This window comes from Pundamilia nyererei, unplaced genomic scaffold, assembly GCF_000239375.1.
Source record: "Pundamilia nyererei isolate P.nyererei 1_Seehausen unplaced genomic scaffold, PunNye1.0 scaffold00269, whole genome shotgun sequence".
Lineage (NCBI taxonomy): Eukaryota > Metazoa > Chordata > Actinopteri > Cichliformes > Cichlidae > Pundamilia > Pundamilia nyererei.
The window spans coordinates 722,176-737,838 of record NW_005187670.1 but is presented as its reverse complement, the minus strand read 5'-3'; the positions used below and the strand labels follow the sequence as shown (position 1 = coordinate 737,838).

General features: G+C 43.7%; 1 protein-coding gene across 4 annotated transcripts; it reads left to right on the top strand.

The window, feature by feature from the left end:
• Nucleotides 1–1,795: 1,795 nt before the first annotated feature.
• Nucleotides 1,796–15,363, top strand: LOC102210984 (interferon alpha/beta receptor 2-like). 4 transcript variants are annotated; one of them, XM_005750333.2, is made up of 7 exons: nucleotides 1,796–1,884; nucleotides 6,386–6,518; nucleotides 8,068–8,243; nucleotides 8,768–8,919; nucleotides 13,196–13,352; nucleotides 14,149–14,270; nucleotides 14,503–15,363. In XM_005750333.2, the coding sequence occupies exons 1-7, from the start codon at nucleotides 1,845–1,847 to the stop codon at nucleotides 14,554–14,556; spliced, it is 834 nt and encodes a 277-aa protein (XP_005750390.1). In that variant the 5' UTR covers nucleotides 1,796–1,844; the 3' UTR covers nucleotides 14,557–15,363. The 4 variants fall into 4 exon arrangements, with proteins under 4 accessions (XP_005750390.1, XP_013770658.1, XP_013770659.1 ...); XM_013915204.1 differs by having other exon boundaries at nucleotides 1,796–1,905; XM_013915205.1 differs by having other exon boundaries at nucleotides 1,796–1,905; nucleotides 14,450–15,363.
• The last annotated feature ends 300 nt before the right edge of the window (nucleotides 15,364–15,663 follow it).

Here is a 15,663-nt window from a genome sequence, read left to right as displayed (position 1 = left end):
GCTCGGCGAGGAGGGCGCCACAGAAACTGTTCATGATGAAGAGGAGGAGGTCTGTGGATACATGGGGCGCTCGGGTATCTGACAGAGCTCTTTAAGGTGCCTGGTTATCAGGTCCACGTCTGGGTTCATGTGGGCCAGGGTTTGAAATGTTTTCATTTTCCCTCCAGCAGCAGCGGCGCAGACGTCGGCCATTTTTATTCTAACGTGTAGGTTCTCACCTCTTTGCTGATATTACTTATTTGAATCTGTCCGTCAGACGGCTGAAGTCCAGAGATCGTCTCATTGTTTCAGGTTCTATTAATAAGTGTGAGACACCCGCTGATGCAGGAGGTCCAGGACGTCCGTCCCTGCTGCGTCTCTGGAGATGGCGACTCAGCCGCCTCTAATGGCTAACGTGAGGTTAGCATCTGGTGTCTGCGGTGAGCAGCTGGAGGACGTCCCGTGTTAGGGAGGCGATCTATCTAAATCTCATGTTCCTGTTAGACTTTAGGTTTTCTGTGGACCAGTTCTGAGCAGGTTTATTTTTATCTCTTATTTTAAATAAAAACCAGTTTGTTTGTTTTGTCAACACACAGCTGTGTTTGTTGGGCATTCCCAAACTCCGTCACGTAAGCATCCCAGTGCCCGGGTCGAACTCTAACCCACACCGAGTCTGAACAAAATGTTTCGTATTCAGCCGTGCTTTGGATTATTACTCATGTTTGCATCATGTGATTAAAGCAGAAGGCAGTTAAAGAGCCTCTTTGTTCACCTGTGGGGGGGACGGTGGGGAACAGGGAGGCTTGGCTTTACACTGAGAAAGACCTGCAGCGACACCTGGTGGACTTGCTTCAGTATGGCAGGCGTAATGACCCGGGCGTCTTCTGGATCGACTTCTTCCCCTTTGGACAATAACGTCTCTCATCTGCAGACTTTGTCCATCAGCACTGAAACTGTGACGTTTGTAAAATGTTTGGTTACTGTGATGTGTCTGTGTTGGTTGCGTAACCAGCTCCGTTAGTTTTAGTTTTTATTCTTGTTGGTGACAGTAAAACAAATTGAAGCACAACAGAAAAACAGAATCGTAACAAACTGAAGTCATTTCCTGTGTGTTTCATGTCAGTGACGATTAGTTTCTTTTTCCTGTAAGGACCTCTGTAATCAGTGATGTAGAGCTGATTATCTCTGAATCAATCTGATTGATTGTTGCTGTTGGTTGTTGTCCCTCTGGTCTCTGGTGGGCGCTGCTGGACATTTTTTATGATTTTTAATGTTTTAATCAGGAAGAAATAATCTGACAGCAGATGAAATGACTTGATTCTTATGTGTGTCTAAAGGCAGCGACTGTTATTATGGGCACGTCTGTGTCTGAACTCTTCATCGTGTCTGATCATGAACGTGTCTGCAGCGAATCAGCGTCACACAGCTTGCTTATTCGCTTATTTTCATTTACATAAAGCACATCATACCTCTGTAATGTTCTCATACAACTTATTCAAACAGTGTAATCACAACATGTTTGTGCCATTTTTGCATGTTTGTATTCACAGTGGCCAACGTTGAGCCATTTCATTTCTATATTGATCAAAAACAACAAGAAGCCTCAAATGTTTTTGTACAGAGTCGCGCTTCAAACCAATAAAGGTCTGAGACGGTGCTGCTGGCGTCCTGTGTGCTCTGTGATCAGGAGCTGGAGCTGTAGTGTGAGCAGGGAGGGACTTCTGTGGAAACAGAAACTCAGAGCTGTACAATAACACATGCCCCTGTGCTGCCCTCCCCTCCCTCTATAGGTTGTCCTCAGCCCCACAAACAGCTTATCAGCCGCCTTGAAGCAGTCTAACTTTGGCACAGTCCATGGACACACGATGGGGCTGTGGATGCTGCTGCTTCTGCATTTACATCTTGGTAATGCTCACTGGGGTGAAGGTGGGGGGTTACTGAAGCTTTCTGTTGTTTTCTCTGGTTTTTTACACCTTTGCATTGAAGTTTGTGTGTATTGGAGGAAAAGAGTGAGTGTGGATGTTAGCAGGAGAATTAATAATCATTCTTATTTCTACTGAAGCACTCATGGACTTACAGGAAATGTCTGATTTGAGCTCTCAGCAGGTTTACAGGGGTGTTGAATCTGTTTCTGGGGGAGTTCAAAGGAGGAGGGGGTCACAGGAAATCAGACTGGTAGTGAAGGAAAAACTGTGACAGTTTAAAAAATGACCTATTATATTAATAACATTTTAAATAACTAATTATCATTATTATTTGTTGTAAAATGTTACTTCTGGTTTCATTTCTCTTCACTTCCTTAAACTTGTAGAATGACTTTTGCTCATTTGCCAAAAGACTGACACAAAATCACAATATAAAAGTTAATAATGAAGTTTACTGACAGTAAAGTGATTTATTGCTCAGATTTTCTATAATATTATTGTTCTAAAGTCTCTGGACCTTGATAATGGTGCCATGAAGGTGCGATAAGTAAAACTTTCAGCTGGATCTTGAGGCTTGGGTTTGGTCCTTGTGCATTTCTGTTCTTAGGTTTTAAAGCAGCCTGTGTCGAGTTAATGTTCAGACACTGCTAAAGGAAGAATTTAGACACTTAAAGTAAAAGTTCTGAACTAATTTCAGATTATTTATATTGTCATACATATTTTACAGTGTTACATGCTATAATACATGTCAGGTTTAGCTCCCTCCCTAGTCAGTGTAGGGATCTGGCTGTTAAGTGATGAGTATGAACCCTGAGCCAGGTTTATAAAGGCTGTTGTGTTTTTAACATGTTTTGTATTTTGTTCTATTTAATCTGAACAAGCCCCTAAAAACAGTCAGTGATCACTGTCGGCCTCTCTCGGTTTTTATCACCACTGTTCATTTTAAAACTCAGTTTTTAAACCCTTCTGATGTAGCTACAGCCCCTGCAGCAGTATATTAATGACTAGCCTCGTATTGTAGATGAATGATCTCAGTTGTTCTCCTGACTGAAGTTTGGTCCGTTTACAGCATCCTGCCATGCGATTGCATTTGTCTCTAACCATCAGGAACCCTCATGTTAACTTTTATCGAGTGGAAAAAGGTTAGCGTTCATCCTCCAGCTTCACTGTGTTTATGTTATGCTAACATAGCTGTGTAGCTAGCGATCACGTAGCACATCATTATCTACCAGCTAGCCCAACTTCAGTAACCCTACAAACGTCACTGCTGTTTAGTTTTCTGTCTTCATTTATGTTGGAAGTGACAGCAGAGCTGTACGTTTGAATTTTTCAGAAATCTCTCAGTCAGAACATGCTATATCATGTTTAGGTAACTAGCGAGCTAACTTCCTGCTAACTTCTAACTCTGTTAAATATAATAAATCCTGTTTTTATGGATGTTAAACTTAATTGTTACACCTGGTAAAGCAGCAACACTGATAATTTTATTTAAAGATGAAAGAATTTCGATAGTTTGTAACTCTCAGTGATGCTGCAGTGTTCGTTTGACTTTGGGACCTGAAGTGGAGTTTGGACCCGGAAACAGCCAATGATGTCAGACTCAAAGAGCGGATACTGGCCACACAGGAAGTCATCGCACTTTGTAGCTGATGATTGGCCACTAGCGGACGTTGCAAGCTCTGGTTGCCTAGGTAACCATCTAAACTACTGAATATACCTTCATGTTAGTCACTGTTCTTTGGTCCAAGGGGGAAAGTTTATCTCTGGGACACGCCCACTGGGTCAGTAACAGCAGTCAACTTACTGCTAACCGCTGTCACAGAACCGCAAACCATAAAGAAAAGGTCCATGATCCAGATAAAGCAAACAGTCTCTGAACAGCAGGAGGTTAGCTACGCACTGCTAATCAGCACGCAAAGAGCCACCCATCTGATTTACTCCTGAACATAAACGGCAGACTCGTCCTTTTCCTTACTTTTAGTCTGGCTCGGTGTAAGTGGTCCCTGAATTAGTCACCTGGAACGTCACTACCTGTGACGAAACGCTGACTCTGCTGTCATGTGTATGTCTTTCTTCCAACAGCCTGCACTGCATTTATGTAGTAGCCACTTGTCTGTGGCTCAGGTAAGTTTCATTTTCCTCTCAGTCTGTACTGAAGTGCTCTTTGCTGTAGGTCTCTGAACAGTCACAGCCTTTTATAGCGGTGACTCTGTGATTGAAGTGCAGAATCTCAGCTTTACTTCACGGGATTGAACAGGAATATTACTCACTTAGTTGAGAGACTACAGACATTTCTTTGCACAGTTTCTGATTTTCAGGAGATCAAATGGAGCTGCTGTTTCTCTGTAAATGAAGCGGGTGAAAGGTCTGGAGGTGATCCAACTGTCCACATTCCCATTTGGAAGTTCTTTTTGTAAACCCACCCTTCCCAAACCTGGAGGTTTAATCGTGATCATTTTGAATAAAGGCTGAAGGTGAGTGACAGAGTCCACTTGTCCAAAGTAGGCCAAAAGGCAGGTCAGAGCAGCTCTGAGTGAAACATCCGTCGTCTCCTGTGGATGTCTTTAAAGAACTAAAGAACACTGTCATGATCCAAGCACATCATACAGACACCTCACAGACACACTGTGATGTATTCCCATCATGAAGATGTTTCCTCATCATCATCTTGATGCTTTGAACCCAGATGTGACAAACGAGCAGGTAGATCTGTTCTACCGTATCAATTTCAAAATTCTCTTGCTTACTTTTAAAATTTTAAATCGGCTCCCAGGTATCTATCCGATCGCCTCCATTTGTAGATCTTCCAATCAAATGCTCCTGACCCAACCAAGGTCTCGTCTGAAGTCCAGAGGAGGTCAGGCCTTTGCTGTCGTAGCTCCCAGCCTCTGGAATAACATCCCTCCCTATATTCGTTCCTCCGAGTCCATCCAGTCTTTAAATTGCGTCTTAAAACGTGTTATTGTAGTTTGGCTTTTGATTCAAACTAGTTTCGTGGCTAGTTATGCTGTCAAAGGAGCTTGCAAAGAAAAGCGTCTGGCAAGCTCCTTTGACTACGATGACCTGGATGACTGAGAACCTTCACAGACGGCTAGTTATGCTGTTTACCTTATTGTTTCTTGTCCTCCTTCTAACTGTTTTTATTCTGTCTTATGCTATTGCTCTGACCGACTGTGAAGCACTTTGGTCAACTTAGTTGTATTATTAAGTGCTATAGAAATACATTTTGATTTGATTTGATGTGAGACCTGTGAGGACAGAGGGACGATGCAGTTGTCAATCAAATGTAGCTCCGCCCTAAACCCTCCCTGTTTTCAGGTCCCTTCTTACTCCAATGAGACCATCTTTTTTTGAGTTGGAGGCTTATGTCTCACAGACCTCTATGCAATCAGACTTCATTTCACAGCCAGAGGAGTCGGCCCCTGCTGGACATTAGAGCTTTAAGCTTTTCTATTTCCGACTTCTAAACTAGTTTTGTGAAAAGTTCCTGCAGATTCAGCTTCCCTACATTTCTCACCCACATTTATGATTTCAGCTCCAAAGTGTCAGGATGGTGATAGCGAACAGCTTTAAAGCATTAATTTCTCCGATCACGCTGGGTTATTCCAGCTTTCACATGTGAATAAATATCTGACCATTCAGGTCACTGCGTTTGGCCACACTTGCTCTCGTAGCTCAAGTCACACAAAGTTATAAACAGTAAATAATCCTGCATCCCTCAGATTCACAGCTAGCTGCTGCTGCGGGTCAGTCGGCTCTCTGAATCAGTACTCTGCCTCCTCAGATGTGGTCACAACTCTAATAAACAGGAGCTCAATCCTGAAACCCGTCCCAAGGCTTCGACTCGGGGATCAGAATAGGAAATCCTCCCTGCTGCCGCCTGCTCCCGAGCATCGGACAAACCAGAATCTCTGTTTCTTCCTTTTTGTGTTCAGGTACATCAGGACGAGCTCATCATTTCATGCTAACATTACAGACAAGTTCACACCTGAAAAATTCTGAATTTTGAGTCAGTCTGTGTGTAAAGGCCTACGATAACAGGAGTCTTCCTCACGTTGAGTCTTCCTCACTTGACTGGATGTTGTAAGGGGGGTTTTCTTCACCATGGAAAGGATCCTGGGATCATCCCCCTCTGTCTCCTGTGGATGTCCACGATCTTGTCTTTGTTCTCTCTGTGGACCAAACTGTTAATGAGTCCTCAGCAAATGGTCCCTCGCACTATTGGATGGATGAGTTTTGTTTTTGAAGAAACAAAGATATATCCACTCCTGTGTAAGAAACAGTGTTAAGTACATTATCCTGTTATAAAATAGTGGATTATTCCACTCCGTGAAGTAAAGCTGAGAGTTTGTACTTCAAATGCGTTTTGAGAGGTTCATTTTAAATCTGCAGAGCCGAAACTGTGTGAGTACAAACACTTCCTGTCTAAGCATACAGGAGGATTATTTTAAAACTTTTTTATATCCTCTTCCTTTCTGTAGCGACGGGCATTTCCCTTTCTGCACCCTCCAGCGTTTCCATCTCTTCCATCAACTTGGAACACACACTCAGCTTCCAGCCGGGCCCTCAGACCCCCTCTGACGCCCAATTCATGGTAGAAGTCGTCCGCTCCAGGTATTCAGAAAATCTGATCAGAAATTTAAGCTGTCTCAAACAAAACCGATTCAGATTCAGAGTGTCAGGCTAAATTTAAAGGCTTTCGCTGGTCTTTTTAATAGAGCAGCTTGGACAGATCGCTTGGTCTTGTTTGACACGGCAGAGCAGTGATTAGTGATTAGTACTATCACAGCACAAAGGTTAAAACCAACCAGTGTCTCCTGACTAACCTCGTATTGTGGATGGATTATCTCAGTTGTTCTCCTGACTGAAGTTTGGTCCGTTTACAGCATCCTGCCATGCGATTGCATTTGTCCCTAACCATCAGGAACCCTCATGTTAACTTTTATCGTGTGGAAAAAAGTTAGCGTTCATCCTCCAGCTTCACTGTGTTTATGCTAGGCTAACATAGCTGTGTTGCTAGCGATCACGTAGCACATCATTATATAGCAGCTAGCCCAACTTCAGTAACCCTACAAACGTCACTGCTGTTTAGTTTTCTGTCTTCATTTATGTTGGAAGTGATAGCAGAGCTGTATGTTTGAATTTGTTTCCGTAATCTCTCAGTCAGAACATGCTATATCATGTTTAGGTGGAAGCTAGCGAGCGAACTTCCTGCTAACTTCTAACTCTGTTAAACGTAATAAATCCTGTTTTCATGGATGTTAAACTGAATTGTTACACCTGGTAAAGCAGCAACGCTGATCATTTTATTACAGGTGAAAGAATTTAGACAGTTTGTAACTCTCAGTGATGCTGCAGTGTTCGTTTGACTTTGGGACCTGAAGCGGAGTTTAGGACCCAGATTACTCCATGAGGCCCCTTGACTACAGTTGCCGTAACCCCCTGATAGTTCATCAAGCGGTGCGGCTTCATCTTGTACCAAAGTTGTTGTAAAACATTTTTAACAGATTTTTGAGCGCCGTGTACGTCATGAAATCGGTTCCAGGTCAGTAAGCACAACCAGAGTTCATACATAAGGAGCACTGATGATTTTTGAGAAAATTAAAGGATTTTAAGTGCGCCTTATGGTGCGGAAAATACAGTACATCAGAGACTGTGTGGTTAGCTTTGTAGTCAGAAATGTAAAAACGGCGCCTGGGAATGACTCAAGTCGATATTCTAGTGATGATGTCCCAGAAACAGAAGCAGTTTCTGTGTTATAACATGAATTCTTCACTGTACTCTTGGTTTCTCAGTCCCTGAGGTTTGGCACCTCCTGGGCTGAAGGTGCTTCTTACTAAAACGTCAGGACACAATAATGTCAGTAAAGTTAATTTCAGCCTCGTTTGATCCTGAATGATATCTCCTGTGTTTGTTGCTTATTTAGCTCCTTTGTTCAGTAAGTTTCATGTTTCATTTCTGTTTCTGAGGCACCTCTAAATACAGAGTCAGCACTTTCCTTTCTGAGTAAATGTAAACTTTCATATTTATTTGAAGGCAGATGTGAGGTTATTTATTGTGGATGACGCACACGCCCACAGCTTCATTCATCTGTGAAAGGTTTATTTCACAGGATGACACAGTAATCTGTCTGTCTTTGTGTTTTGTTTTCTTCGACATGAAGAAAGCAGTTGTGGAAGCCGGTGCCGGCTTGCGTGGCACTGAGGGCGGGACAAACATGTGACCTGACCAGAGCCTTCAAGGACCCGTTCGACCACTACGTAGCTCGTGTCCAGGCCTTCACGGCCACCCAGAGGTCCAGCTGGACGGTATCGGACAGCTTCCTGCCGCTGTCAGACAGTGAGGCACTTTAACACGTTTCATTACCAGTTTTATGATGAAAGCATGAGCCTGTGATGGAGAGCCAACACAGCACACTTGTACCTATTATTATGTCATATTTGTTGTAACCTTACAGCAGTGTAAAACGATAACTCCTATTAACACAGGTTACATCAGTAACTCCACCCACCATCTTGCATTTAACACCACAAACATCATATTTTTCTGGTTTTGTGGTTGTTTTATCAAAGCTCGCCCTGAGCCAGGATACGTCGCCGTATCCACGTCATGTGACTGTTCGTGCCATCACCTGTACATTCCTAATGATTTACCTTCATCTTCTTCTAATCCTGCTCACAGCTTCGTTAAACAGATGTTACACGGTCCCATGACGTTTTCCTTTGAGAACAGTTTCCCTGGTTAGAAATCTCTTCAGGGTTTTTCTGCTGACAGAAACTAAAATCATCGCCTGTGTTTGTGTCGCTGTACTGATTTGTGTCCAGTCTCCTTCCAGCTGACTGAATTTCTTCTTTTTTCTGTAGCTGTGATTGGACCTCCTGACATTGCGGTGTCTGGATGTGGGAACTGTTTAATCCTGCACCTCACACTTCCTGAAGTCTTGGCGAGCGAGCACCTGAAGGACAGCCACACAGACTTAGTCTTCCACGTACGACGAACCCGCGATGGAGCGGAGGTATGTCAGCCGTACACTCAGGCTACGCCCCAGCACTCGGGTGTTTTTTGAAAAGGGGGTTTCCCCCGTTACCCCCAAGAACCGCTTTAAACATGAAAACACAAAATACGAGAAAAGTCAGGTGGATATTTAAACCTAACGGTACAAGAATGCAGACAAACTAGAAGCTGCCCCACCATCATAAAACCAGATAAATGTACACTTGTTTGTCTTCTTTCAGTTTTTCTGTAACCCAGGACCCCATTTACATGTGGACAAAAGGCCAAACACACAAAGACTGAGACTTTTCTAAAACAACCTACAAACTCTGCCTGTTGTTTTAGATTATCTTGTAGATTTTGTGTGTGTGGACACAAAGGTGTCCCTCAGAAAGTTCCTTACATGTTGATCCAGTTATACAAGCTTTTCTTTAATGAGTGAATCTTGGCTTTTATTTTATAAGTAAATCTTGTTTTGTTTGTTGGTATAAAATAACTTTTCTGATTAAAGAGAATTCAGGGACATTTAAGTTTTGTAAATCATCGCAGTGTTCAGAAACTAAAAGTGTTTGAAACACAAATTGAAATCTAAAATCATTTTGTGACTCATTCAACGATAAATGAAAACAAATGAATGAGCATGTCAAACACGTCTTTTCATCAGGATTTGAGTTTTGAAGCAACATTTATTCAGATTACAGTCTTTACTTGTGCCGCTGCAAATACAACAAATATTTTACCAACACAATAATTTTATGACTAAACTTTCGGAGTGCTTCGGTTGTCTCGGCGCCGTCACACTGGTAATCTGAGTTCTGCAAACATGCGTGCGTTTAAACGGTACTTCCTGTCTTCCTCCTGTGGCTACACCCACAGGGGTTTGCATGTGGTTGTGTTTTTGGTGTACTCGACAGTACAAAGTTCCTGCACACGTCTGTGAAGGACTACATTTCCAGATTTTTATTAGTACTTCTCTCGCTTTGACTTATTACAAGGAAATGTTTTATGATCTTGTGAAGTTCTCATGGTTCATTCAAATGTAGGTTTTTGTTCTTGGTCATCATCATGTAAGACGACACAGTTTTCCATGGAGAGCAAACTTTCCTACATTTCAGCCCTGCTGTTAATAAACGGTGAGGCTCAACATTTACTCTTCCACCTTAAACAGGAGCTGACCTCATCCACGCTCCTTTAGCAGCACTTCTGTGTTTTGTGGAAAATTTGAACTTTTTGATGCTGAGACGAACCAGCCGCAGAGCCTCGGATCCTCCCGCGTCACGCACACCTGCGTGTTGTAACGGAGGCCGTTTACATGCTGTGAAACTCTGAGCCGTGTGGAATACCAAGAAATCACAACGGCAAACCCACACAGCAGCTCGTCTGAAAGCTCGCTACGATTATTAAGCACCTCGCGGCTTGGAGAGGCGCCGCTGACGTTTTTCACTCTGTGGTTTTTGGCAGCGTCTTCCTCTCCCCAGCTCACATCTGCCTGTGTTCGAGGAAACGCTGAGCTTCAAGAGAAGAGGGTCAGTCATCTCTGCGAGCTGGAACATGTCGGCTGGAGGAGATTAAACACACATGATTGACAGATTCTTCCTCAATAAGCAGGACCTGAAAGTCCCATTGAAAGTTACAGAAAAATCCCCCGCTTACATGTCCTGTTAGGTAGGATTCATTCACTTTGTGGGGGTCAGCTGATACCCCCTGATCGGGGTCAGGAGTTAAGCAGGTGAGACAGCGTCTGGAGGTTTGGGCTGCAGGTGCAGAGCTGATTTATAGCCTGTATCACATTTACACAGGAGGCGCTAACACAAAGAGCACGTTCACACGCCCCAAAATACATCTGTGACCAAAATAAGCATAATAAACAAAAACCTAAACAAAACGTTATTATGAAGATGAATATATTCCTATTTGTAGCAGTAATAGTGATGTTTCTGCACAATCAATAAGAGTCAAGCTGGACAGCAGATCTGTGGCCACGCCCACACATGTGATTAATACTCTGGGTGCTTTAAGTGCAACCACTTACTGTCTAATTGTCCTCGTCCACGTGGAAACGCAGAAGTGTTGGCCAATCAGAAGCCTACATCAAAAACATGGCGCACGGTCTGGTGTCAAAAAAGGAAGTAAAGGTGCGCACGAGGCACGACAAGCAGCTTTCAAAAGCTCCGCTTTCACACATAGCTTTCCAAACCATCTTATATTTATGGGGAAAATAAGACATTTACAACAAAAATGGCAAATTTTCAGTACAAATGTAAAACGTTTATGAGAAAAACAATAAACTCTTCAGTATGTTGGAAAATGTGTCGTATCCTGCAGATTGTAGCAGAGCAACAAACTAACAACTATTCTGGCTTTGATCAAATACTTGTTACAAATAAAACTTTAATGTACGACTTCACAGTATTTCCTGTAAAACTAGGATGAAAATAATTCACATATTGAGCTAAAATCCACTAAAACAACACTTAATGTCTTCTTCACAAGAAAAATAAAAGCAGTTCAAAGCAGTTGTAGCAAAAACACAGTAAATACATAACAAACATGAAAGAAAAACAGTTATTTTGAGGGTTTTGGTGAAAAAACAACTTTTTCCACCACAGTCTCAGTCGGCTCATTATCTTCTGATTGTTGCTGCTGGATGTGAGTCCTCTCGTTCTCTGTGTCCCTTTTGTGGAAAAACTTCTTGGTTATGTTTAATCAAGAAGTCGTATGTGGTTACGTTTATAAAATTATAGTGATTTGTTGTTGCTGTCTTCATGGGTACTTAAAGGTTTAAAGCTCATTAAACCAGGAGGAGATGGTGCCGTCACCGAGATGATCAGCCCACCAGCGGCTGGGCGAAGGCGGGACACGACCTCCTTAACCTCGATACTCACTAATGCTCAGCTTTGACAGCTGGCAATAACTGCACAAACACAGAATACGAGCGACTTAACGAGCTGCAACAGCAGCTTACTGAAAATATCCCTGTGATGGAACTTTATGAATAGATCACGAGCCACACGACTTTCATTGCATTTATGTCCGAGTACACAAAATGAACATTTTCTGCTGAAGTCGACATCATGAGTCCAGGATGGAGTCGTGTCACACTTTCACATTATGAGTAGTGAGTCCATCCTTAATGACCCTGAACTCTCTAAAATGTTCAGGTGTGAACACAGTTTGTCCAGCAAATCCACGTCTCACCTGTGTGGACTTTTATGTGACGCACACACATATACAGTACTGTGCAAAGGTTTTAGGCAGGTGAGAGAAACTGCTGTAAACAAAGAATGCTTTCAAAAATCAAAGAGTTAATCATTTATTTTTATCAGTCAGTGAATGAACAAAAGAGAAATCTAAACCCCATCGGTGTTTGGTGGGACCCCTTTGCCTTCTTCTAGGCACACTTGCACACCGTTTCTCAGCTGGTAGGTTGATCAAACACCTCAGAGATATAAGCACAGACCTGTGGATGTGGGCTTCCTCACAGCTTTCTGTCTCTGATCCCAGACATATATGAGTCCACACAGGGCCACCTCTGGCCCAGATGTTTCTGCGCTCTGTAGCTCCTCATGTTAGCGGCTCAGTGCGTCGTTCTGCTTTACTTCCTGTTCTGATCAGCTGCTGAGCTGCAGCTCTTCCTGTCTTTGGAAAAATAAAATCACGGTTGTAACACAGGAAGTGATGCACTGTACAAAGTACAAAGTACAGTGCATCTGCACCAGTTTGTTTGGAATGACAAGAAATGGAGGAAAGAGCGCCACCTGGAGGAACTAGTGGAGAAGCTACAGGTCAGGTAACTACATAACATAAACCTGCCTGCAGAGAATCAGAAATCTGTGAAGGTTTGGTTGAAGGTTTAAAAGCTTCCTGACCTGCAGGTTTTCCCATATTGTCAGTTTCCTCCTTCTGTGTTGGATCAGGCTCTCCTTTTCTAACGTGCTGCGCTTCTTTGCCTCTGCATGTGTTTTTAAAAAGCCCACAAACCAGAACATTCAGTCTTCACCTTGTCCAGCTTTTCACCAGCTGTGTTCATGTGCACGTGTTTAAGCTCAGGTCCACAAACAGTTTGTGGACACGTTGGAGAACTCTCTGATTTTGGTGGCCGTGAAGCTGAGCATCAGGACTTTTCACAGTGAATCATCCACACCACACAGCAGCAGATCCATGACCAACCTTTGATGGGGGATCTCAGGGTTGGCTGAAGCGTGGTCCATTTTCAGCATCTTCTTCCTGTCACATGATGACGTTTGTTTGCGCCTGTCGGGACGTCAGTATGAACTTTGTCTGTTTGTGTGTTTCAGTTCACGCTGCATATGCCCTACTCTGAGGAGACTGTGATCAGCTACCTGCAGACAGGTGTGGAGTACTGTGTGACCGCCTCCGTCAAGCCGCACTTCTCCAAAGCCATCCCGAGTGAAGCTCAGTGTGCCTTCACCAGCCCCCCACCCAGAAACTCACGTATGTGTGGCTGCAGACTTGCTCTCCTGCTTAATGTCGTTTCAGTTTAGTGAGCTAAAAGACGACAGCTCTAATTTTATCTTGTTTTGATGTATAAACAGCTGAATTAACCCACTTTACTGTTTATCACAGAGTTCTTCTTCTCTTGCTTCTGTAGTACGTCACAGAGGGGGTCAAAGCCCCGCCCACCAGAGCATGAGACCCAATTGGAAAGAAAGTTGGATTAAAGAGGGGAGGAGTTAGGACAGCTAGTTTCAGGGTCTGGTATAAGATGAAGGAGGAGTCCAGAAGTCCAGACACGAGCCGATGCTTATTACAAGTTTATGATGGCGCTAAAGCTGACCTGATTGTCCACGGTGTGACAGGAAGACTCTGTCCACACGCTGCTGTAGCTTATTTGGAGTCTGGTGATAAAGAAATCCTGTTTGTGCCACAAAATCATGTTTGATAAGTTAGAATATTTATTGAATGTCAATGTTCTCACTGCTCAGAGACACGAGGAAACTCCAGAGTGTCAGTTTTGAATTGAATGTAGTATGTAAGACGCACCTCTGTGATTAGCCTAGCTCTTCTTTTCACATGATGTCACATTCGTGCGTCCGGCACAGCCAATGGGAGCTCGGTTTTATTACCGTGTATGGACACATGCGTGTTCACAGACCTCACGCCCTGATGAAGGCACATGGACCGTGTTCGAAGACTGAAAGAGGAACCTGGTTTCAGAGCGAGCACTTCCTCTCAGGCATGTAAATGTGCAGGTGGAAGTCTAACACCTGCACCCTGGTCTCTTCCTCAGTGTACATGCTGGTGGTGCTGCTGGGGGCCTTCTGCGCGCTGGTGTTCCTCCTCATGGCGTTGGTCGCCTACGGCAGCCGGCTGACCTTCAGTGTGCTGAAAACGAGACTTCCCAAATCTCTGGTAACAGCGACTAATCGATCAGATTTAATCAGTTTATCAATCATCTGATGACACAAACTACGTTTGATGCAGTCCACAGGAAGTCACATGACACAGTGTGGGATCAGTGTTTTGCCTCTGCTGCTGTTGTTAACGGTGTTTTTATTTAAATGCTGGTGTCTGCATGTACTCGTGGTCAGAGCTGCTGTGACTGAGCAGAGGTCAGAGTAAACGGTCCCGCCCTCTCTTCCAGTCGTACGTCATCCTCTACCGGCGAGGAAGCGCTCCACCCGGACTCTCGCCTTAGAGCTCACATGACGACGGCTCGTCTGACCGCCTGAAGAGGAGCCACTCGGAGAAGTCTGTTTAGGTGGAGCCGGCGGAGCGGGTGTGGGGCTTCAGGTGTAATGATGTGTAACAAGTATTTTATGGATGATGTCGGTTGGCATCTGTTACACCACCGCAGTGGATTCTGGATCAAACAAACTTTGGTTCAGTGGGCTGAACAAGCTCAGATCATTTTAACTCTGCCGCCTATTCTTAATATTTGTATAAAAGTCCTGCTCTGTTTGCTCTGAGCCTGAAAATGGGGCGCGTGTATAAAAATGTCAAACTCCTGAACAGCTGATGCAGTCCTTCAGTCTCACCTGGACTGATTGAGTTCAGATGGTCATGGTCGCTGAGCTGACACGGTTTCCCACAGGGACACGTCCCACAACAGGTCGTGCCCATCTTTGTCGGACCTGTGACGATGTAATCCTGACAATAGCGTCTCCTGTGAATCTGAATAACGTCTGTGTCTATATTTTTATAACCTGGAGCTCTTCTTCGTCCCATTAATCGAGACAGGAAGTGAAATTTTCATAAAATCTCAGTGTCGTTACTGTGAGTTTATATGTGAAGCGTTACTGTGAAGTGTTCCTGTATTTCCTGCTTTCTGTGCTAAATAAGCAGACCCATGCTTTTCATTTAAAGTCAAGCTTATCTGGTTTGCAGGGGAGTGAAGGGTGGATGCCTGTGCAGCCATCTCCACCCATATTTGGAGTGAACTTTGAATGCGCTGATTTTTCTTTGATTGTTTTCTTGACTTGTCTTTCTTTCATTTTTAAATAAAGCAAACTGAACTCTGAGAGTCTGATGTGAAGGTTTGTGGATGATGCTGTATTAATCACACTTTGGACTCACCTGTTTAAAGCAGGTGAGGACGAGCTTCCACACACTGAGATCAAATCCCTCGAGGTCACAGGTCAACCTTTGTGAACATAACCTAGAATCATCACATTTATACCTCCGGTGCATCTAATGGGAGGCTGCCTGTATCCCGCCCTTGACTGTCTCTGATTGGCTTAGACCACGATATGAGCATAGTGTCGTCTGTTGTCGGCCACACAGAGACTTTTTTTTACTCGAACAG